The following is an 8,737-nucleotide window of genomic DNA, read 5'->3' on the forward strand; positions in this document are numbered from 1 at the left end:
TTAAATATTTAGGCATTGAGGTTTTTCCTTGCTTAAACCGGGTTGTTGTGTCAGGACCCCTTCTCACTTGGTTAAACCCAGATGTGACATACCTTGGAAAGTGCAATGACAGAGCCTTGGTCACTCCATGACACACTTTCTTGACAATGTTTCTAATAAATAGTGTCAGCTTTGCTTTGGCTTCATTATCTCTCATCTTGTCAAAACATTGATTAGCTGAAAGACACTGCTATGTAGCTTGTAACTGGCACACTCTTCCCCATTATTCAATAATACAGCACTCTTGATTGGTGGGAGGCCAATAACAGCCCCACAATGGGAACAAAGGGGAATTCAACGTCCAAAAGACTTTTTAAGCGAGGTTGATTTGTTAACTTTCTCTGATTTACAAAATGCGTTCAGTCTTCCACTTTCCTCTTTTTTTCTTTTACCCTCAATTAAGACCGTACTCAAAGGCATACGGTGTCCCCTGGCAGAGGTCTCTGCCCATCCATCCTATTCAGAAGTTTTTTTACTATGCAGCCAAAAAACTGTGGTATGGTATCCAGGTTTGTTCAGTTCCTGGCGATACCTGGCCACACTGCCCTTCCTATCAAGAAGATCTGGGCACGTGATTGCCCAGGACTGATTGTCGATCTGCACTGACGTGATGTGGGTCTAACGTTCCAGAAGTATTGCGCAATCCAGACCATCAGCAGATTCACTACAATTTCATTCATAGAACATATCTCACACCTGTGAAACTGCATCACATGAAAATACTTAACAGCCCGTCATGCACTTTCTGCCCACTAAAAGCTTATGTAAATATCTTCACATGTTCAAGAGTGCTCTCCCATTGGTCAGTTCTAGACAATATTGCATCCAAAATATCTGCCTTGATTAATGACACTGTACCTGCTACTGTCAATGTTTTGATTCTGGATGATCTGCCAGCCCTTACAGCTCTCTAAAGCTCAAAAAATGTGTTGTTTTTTGCTGAATTTACAGCAGCCAAGAGAATGATTGCAACCCATTGGAAACCACCTCATGACTTGTCAATTTGTTTTTAGATGTCATATATGGAGCTCTCCAGGGCTCACATAAATGGAGCCCCAGGAAAGACTTTGGACACTTGGCTCAGCATTGCTGAATCCTTGCATTCTATAGCTGCTACGGATTTGTGCTACAGCCTTTTTGCTTCCATCCCTGTGTGTGTTTGGTCCCTTATGTCTCATGCCGGTCTCCCTGTAAATGCCTCTTGTTTGTTTGTCTATGTCTGTTTCGGTGTCTCTTGTTTGTGAGCTCCTTCCCATATTTCCTCTCTTTGTTTTGATGTGATACATTTGATCGCAAGGAAAGATTGTGGAAAAGATGTGCTGTGCCTTCTTCTGTGTGTAGTTTACTTTTCTGTAAATTGTCATCTAGACCAGTGTTTGCACTTTTGCTTATCTATTTGTTTGAATAAAAAAAAGAGAATTTTCTATTTCCTCACTTGAAGAAAAAAAGTGGTTTGTTGTTCTAGTGTGCTCTGGCAGCACTACACCCCTGGCTTTAGGCTCAATCACCATCCTGTTACCTCATTCAACGATACATAGTGACTTATAGTGCTCATATTATGCTTTTTCCGTTTCCGTTATTGTGTTAAATATTTTTTTCGTGCACATTATTGGTTTATGGTAACTATGGTTTGTCCAAGGGTGTTAGTAGCTAGCTGTCAAAGATGGCCATTCTGCACATGCTCGACTCACATTGTGTGATGACACGCCCTCATAATCTGCTTCTGAATGGCTAGTAGTCCGTACGTAGTACGTAGCTTCTGCACATGTGCGACTCTCAACAAAAATGTCTGTGAAATGTCTCACTCTGTAACTAAAGCACAGAGCTCAACACACAGGGTGAAAAGAGGAGCTGCAGCAACGTGCAGTATGACAAAAATATGGTGTTTTTTGAAAACTAAACCATGTAAACCTATTCTTGAACAAACTCTAAATACAATTATGAACCTGAAAATTAGCATAATATGAGCACTTTAACAATAATTTCAATAAAAAGCTTTGCAATTATTACTTTAAAAGACTAAAATATCATTTTTCTTATAAATCCTAATTTTGCTTTTTGTTTATTTCAAAATGGAATTCGAGTTTTAGCAATTATGTGAAGATGCATTTAAGTTGGCCACTGAGTTAAGCTATATGGCCAAAAGAATATGGAAATGCTAGTCCCCATACTTTTGGACGAAGGAGTTTTTCCTTGATTTGTGCCCCTTGTTTCTTATTAAGGCAAATCTTAATGCGACAACACACAATTATATTGTAGTTTAGTGTGTTTCCAACTTTGTTTGACCCTTCCCTGTTTCAACAAGACAATACCCCCTACACAAAGCCAGGTGCACAAATAAATGGTTTCTTAGTTTTTCAGGAAAAAAGTGATTGTCTTGGCCTGCACAGAGCAATGACCATCATACACCTTCAGGAAATGGCATAGATCAAGGTGCAAAGCCAATTTGTACAAAGGCAAGGGCTTTATAGTACACTATATGGTGCTACTGATGAGCTGCAGCAATGTAATTGTTTGAAATCAGTATGCATTCTGTGCAGCTGCAGTAAAAGGCGGGTGGCCATTAAGTGCTTCAGCAGAAAAACAGGCTTTCCATTTGAAGTGCTCCGGAAAAATACAAAATTCAGTGGTTTTTTTTTTTTTCTTCAAACCCTCAGTCTGCGAATCTCAGACTATCATTGTCTTAGAGCATGAATGAGCACTGCGCTGTGAGCCTTGAAAGTCTCTCTCAATTGAAATGCATAACTATTCTCTGCTGACTGGTTGTCTTGGGAGGCTATAGGGTGACTGAAGATGCCTCCTAGCATTACAGCCCATTAAGCCTCGTGCCTGTTATCTATAATAGCTTTCATAGGAGGGAGCAATAGTTTGCTTCATTCCATTTCGTCGCACAGTAGAAGTCCATTCTGCTCCGATGTGGTGTTTTATTTGGTCTATTTGGCTGCTTGTAATTGAATTTCTTTCTGAGTTCCTTCTAAGAATATCGAGCAGTAGAGTTGGGGGACAGCGGGGAAGGAGAAAGGTCTTGCCTAATGTTGTGTTCATGGAACAAAACATTTCAAGCAAGATTATACAAATGATTTGAACCTCAAGTTCTTTTGCATCACAATGGCTACTGTGCTGAACCACAGGTGGGTTGTTACATCTACATAATAAAGGCTTAGTCTGTATTTTTAGCCCAGATAGCAAGCCCTTCTTACTCCCAACTCGGCACCCTATAGTGTCTGTATGAGACACACCGAGCAGAGCAACCGATGACCTAGTATAAAGGTCACAATGGCAGTGAGTAGTATTAAAAACCGAAACACCGCATAAGGAGGCAAATCAGGGGGATGGATTGGTCAAACAACAAGTCCATCACCCAGGAGACCTGGGTTTCTCTCCCGTTCATGTCCTGTGTGTCACTTACAGTAGATGTAATCTTTTAACCCCATTCAGGGTCCTTCTTAACTCTGAGTGGTTTTAACAAGCACGTTAAATAATGACTCCAAACGGACCTAACCAAGCACGTCACGACCGCTAAGTGGCTGTAGACTCCTACTGGTGTTCAACGATACAGTGTACATTTCAGGTATTTTCACACATAGTTTGAGTTTCTCTCCATTGCTCATGGATATTACTAATTAGAACTGCAAAATGTCATAAATTTAATTATCAGTTTTCAGAGCACCATGGACATCTTTCGTTTGTTTTTATCCAACCAACAGACTTAAAACCCGCAAAATTTTCAATTTACAATGAAATAGAACTGTAAAAAGCAGAACATTTTCACATTTGAGAAACGGATGATTGATTTGAAACGCCTTTTTCACAGCAGACATTTTGACTTGTCATAGTAGGAAAAGCCCAGGTGTTACTAACAACATTAACGATGGCTCAGTTCTATTCAAGTGTCCCAGTAAATCCGGACATCCTGAGCCAGCTGTTAATTGAAAACAAGCTCTCAGTTGTTGGTGGAGCAACCCCGTTGTTAACATTTGGACTACACATTGGACATTTCATATGGCAAGTTATGAATGTACGTACAAGGAAAAGATAAGAACGCATAATATACAGTATGTCCAAAGCGGTTTATCCACATCTCCTCCATCCTGTAAAATTGTTCCTTGGTTCTATAGGATTACAGTTTGTAACAAAATACATGTTTCAGAAATAATCTCGCCATCTGTGACCTGCCAGATCACTGCAGACAGACTATTAACCTTAAATACACACTGACACTCACTTATCTCAGTTGAGCCATACGTTATTTCAGATGCAATTAAGATTTTAGATTAGGCTTCACAATGGTCGGTTTCTATCCTCTTTTACATCTATGATAACATTGCAGCCTTTGACAATCTGACAAAATGAAGGTCTAATTTATTGAGGACAGAGTTGAGAATATCTGTCTTAGTGGACATTTTCCTGATGTTGTTAACTGAAGCGCATGTCTACAGTGACGTTTGACTACAATAGCAGACTAATCCTTAATTAGTTCATTTTCATTCAGTTTCTCTCAGTCAGTCTGCTTAAACTTTAATTACCGTTTTTTCTTACATTCTTCCCGGAAGAAAGGAGGCCTCTACAAGAAATCATTAAAGCACTCATTATGACTCAATTCATTTCTGAATCATAATCCCTTTTTTTTTTCTTTTTTTTAGATTCAGTGAATACATTATTTCCTTAAACTGTACAGCGGATGACTCCTTTTAAGGTTTGCTTTGTGTCATGTATACTTACATGACATACTATACTATTCCCCTATAAGTCAAAGAGCTACTGTAAAGACTTGTTTTGTTGAAAGACACAACACATACAGTATGTGGCAACCTTTCAAAAACTCAGTAGGCTGTTTAAGACAAGACGCTGCTGGTGAATAGGGTAAACATTTGTTATAAAAGATATCCCCATGCAATATCCCCAGTTAACTTACATTGAGACACTTTTTTTGTGTTTTTTATGTTTAAATATGCAACTCAGACTTTATGTAATTAAATATATGTTAATTTCCAAATCTGAACATTGCATAAGGATAAGGATTTGGATATCTTTTTATCACTGCTTGAATCTGAAAATAATGCCCTAAAAAAAGTCTGTTTTTGACCATGTTTGTTGGAGGATATGGGATACGTGATAAAACTGGAAAGTGTGGTGTATGTAAGTGCTATTGAAGTGGAGATTTCAGGCTCAGAGTAAGAGGGGGAAGAAAGTAATTTTGAGAAAATGACGAGTCTTTAAGACAGCCCGCAATCTCAAAATTGACCAGTGCATGTTTTTGACGGGTCTTGCCTTCTAAGTATTACAGCTGCCGCACTGTATAAAAGATCTGAACTCTTAGCTAAATTGCAACTGACAAGCGGTTTTTTCATAGGTATACATTTATCTCTACCTGGCCTGAAAAACATCTTTTTTACCATCCACTCTCTGATAGTTTTAAATCTGTTGCACCTTTTATTTACACTCAGCAGTGATGTATGTTGTACTGATCCAAAGCAAGAAATTCACTTACGGCTACCATCTTTTATTTCATTTAAGCAGCTGTAATCGATATTTATATAATGACAATGTGAAACACTGACAATGTCACTTAAATCTGCAGCTCCCTTCTTATATATAGAGCTGTATAGTAAGTTTCAGCTCATTGATTGGCTGTCCAGCCCACGACTTTTCTGTTCAGGTTCACTCTCCCTGCTCTCAGACTGTAGTTTTTGATCACAGTGGGAAACTGTTTTCAATGACAAAAAGTTCTAAAAATGTACTTTACAATACTACAAAGTTAAGAGACTTGCTGGTGAACATGGTGGAGCATTTAGCCGCTAAAGAGCCAGATTTATCCCTCAGGAGTTGGTGGAGACAAAAAATGGAGCTAAAAGTAGATGAACTCGCAACAACAGCTGCCATTTCAAACACATGGTTAACGTTGTGAAACAGAACTAGTTAAGTATTGGCAACAAAAATACTTACGGTTAGCAAAACATCAGGGATTAGTTTAAAATTAGTCACATACTACTGTAATTAGGTGAATGCATCAAGGACATCACTTTCTCACAAACTAAGTTCTTTAAAAGTCTTTTTAAAGTTGTGTTTTTGTTTCACATGGGACGCGGACCCCGATTTTCTAAGTGAAAGTCCTGTGTTTGTTTGAATTTGGCTCTCTTAATAATTTTCAGTCACCTCACTTCCATGGTTGCTCCTACGATAATTACAACCACTGGAGGTCAGCTCCTAACAGCAAATGTAAATATTGACCTATATGGTTGTTTTCTGCAAGTGTTTACTTTAGAGAACAGACCCATAGCTTTGTGACTTGAATACACAAAAAAGCACAAACTGGGGTCACGTCAAAAGCAGATAGGGTTAGGAGGTACCTACCAATGGGTAAAACCAGGAAAAAGGGGAGCCAGCACAGAATGAAGCACCCAACAACAATGCCAAGAGTCTTGGCTGCCTTCTCTTCTCTCGAGAACTTCAGCAGCTTAGGCAGGGAAAAGGTTCCGCGTGTATGTGTCTGTGTCCCCTCATCGTCGTCCTTCTTCTCTGTCTGAGGAGCACTTCCTCTGTGAATCCTGAGCACCACCCCCTCTGTCTCAACCCCTTCTCCCCTACTGCCCTTCCTGAGGGTTTTCATCTCTCTCTTCGCCACGGTATACACGCTGCAGTACATGGCCAGGATGATGGCCAGAGGTATGTAGAAAGATCCTAGTGCCGAGAACAAAGCATAGCCGGGCTCCTCAGTGATCCGGCACACCGTTTCGTCTTCTGGGTCGGGTTCCTTCCAGCCAAACAGAGGGCCCACGGATATAGCCGCCGAGAGTCCCCAGAGAGCAGCCACTGCTGTCAGGCCTCGCCGCCCCGTGGCTATGGCAGGGTAGCGCAGAGGGTAGCTGACAGCCAGGTAGCGGTCAATAGAGATCACACACAGGCTGAGGATGGAGGCGGTGCAGCAGAGGACGTCCAGAGCGGCCCAGACGCTGCAGAAGGACCGGCCAAACACCCATCTGCCGAGAGCCTCGGAGGTGGCGGAGAAGGGCAGGACGGCGGCGCTGAGCAGCAGGTCTGCCGCCGCCAGGTTGGCAATGAAGTAATGTGTCACAGAGCGCCAGTGGTGGTGGAACAACACTGACAGGATGACCAGGATGTTGCCAAGGATTCCGAACACTACAAACACCAGCAGCACCATCCCCAAAACCACCACCTTGGCTACATCCACCCCTGGATTGGCGGCAGCGCTGCAGTTGGGACAGCGATCCGTTGCAGAGAAAACACTCGCGTTCTCAGCAGGAACCATTGTTATCTGTTGGGTGCATTAAGCTGTGCAAGCGTCTTGCAGGTTGATAACACTCATGCCACATCTGTTCCTCAATTACTACAGCTTCAACCCTCTGCCTGTTTCTGCTGCTCCTAATGCAGAGGATAAAAGCTCTTCCAGTTTATTTGTAGATGCAGCGAGTCTTGCCAACGCTCCACTGATCATCCAGCCTCTGCCAGGGTTCCTTGACAGAATGCCATATTTAGAAAGCGAAACACTGCCACAGTCCATATTTGTCATATTTAACCGAGAATACACCCAGAATAGAAATGACAAATATTTGTTTTTAGGTGGCCGTTACTGGATTTGCAAAGTGATGTTCAGCCAAGACGAAAGGCTTTATTGCAGGAAACCTTTAAAAACAAGAAAAGAGAGAGAAGTAAATTAAGAACACGTGCAAAATCCAAGGCTTTTGTAAAGACCTGCAACAGTCTCATTACCTCTAAAGTGCGGTTCTTTTCTTTGGCAGCGTGGGAACTAATCAAAACTTCACACAAATAGAATGCTTTAAAGGCAAATTGCAAATTGCAACAAAAAAAATCATCATACCGCACTTGGTTATGATTAAAGGGTGAAAATATCACTGTACAGCTGCATTAGAGAAAATAAAGATTGTGCATTCACATTTCCTTTTTCATCCTAAAAACATTACAGCCTACTTGTCTTTCTGCCTTTGCCAACATACTGGCAACCATAAAACATTCCGTTATTAATATTTAACCTGGCAGGTCGATTAAAGGGAAATATGAGTTTACTGTGAGGAGGTATAATAAAGCTTGTGAGCAGTAGGGCTGGGAAGTGTTATAATAGAAAAAAGGGACCAGACATAATCAAAAACAACAGGGGCAAAGACATCACAGAATAATCTATCCTGGGGGCCAAAAATGGCATTATTCTTATTATTATTATGAGAAAACCTGCCAGCCACGCAGGGAATACAAAGATAAATGAAAGCAGAGATGAAATCATTTAAGAGCAAACATTCAATTGGAGCTTGTGATGGCTTCCTTGTCTTGTGTCTGCAAGCTGGGCTCTAACTCAAACGGCGGATGACGTGCCAGGAATTGAACCTTGAGGAGGGCACTATATTACTGAGGCAAAGGCTTGGGCTTGCTGATAGTACCACTTTCAGTGTACGTGTGGGAGATCTGGGATGTCACTGAGCGAGATAAACGGCGGCGGAAGAAAAAGGAAGAATGGAAAGGCAGCGGCGATAAAGCCTTTTGCTGAGAGCAGGGTCATGCTTGAAACATGTTCAGTGCAGGATCAAAGCCTTTCGCTCGCCACATGGCCCGTCAAAATACACCCAAATAAACCCTCTGTGCTGGGATTTCTGCATCAGTAGCCGGAGGGTAAATTGAAATGACATTTCTGCAGGATGGCTGAAGCTAAACGCAGTGATATTTG

General features: G+C 41.3%; 1 protein-coding gene across 1 annotated transcript in view; it reads right to left on the minus strand.

Annotated features, from left to right (window-relative positions):
• adra1ab (adrenoceptor alpha 1Ab) overlaps positions 1 to 7,677 on the minus strand; it is an 11,433-nt gene extending 3,756 nt beyond the window's left edge. Inside the window, exon 1 of the mRNA XM_032538866.1 lies at positions 6,394 to 7,677. Coding sequence (XP_032394757.1) covers positions 6,394 to 7,309 — 916 coding nt within the window. The 5' untranslated portion in view covers positions 7,310 to 7,677. The remainder of the gene's footprint in view (positions 1 to 6,393) is intronic.
• Positions 7,678 to 8,737: the final 1,060 nt, after the last annotated feature.

Source organism: Etheostoma spectabile, chromosome 16 (assembly GCF_008692095.1).
Source record: "Etheostoma spectabile isolate EspeVRDwgs_2016 chromosome 16, UIUC_Espe_1.0, whole genome shotgun sequence".
In the NCBI taxonomy this organism is placed as follows: Eukaryota; Metazoa; Chordata; class Actinopteri; order Perciformes; family Percidae; genus Etheostoma; species Etheostoma spectabile.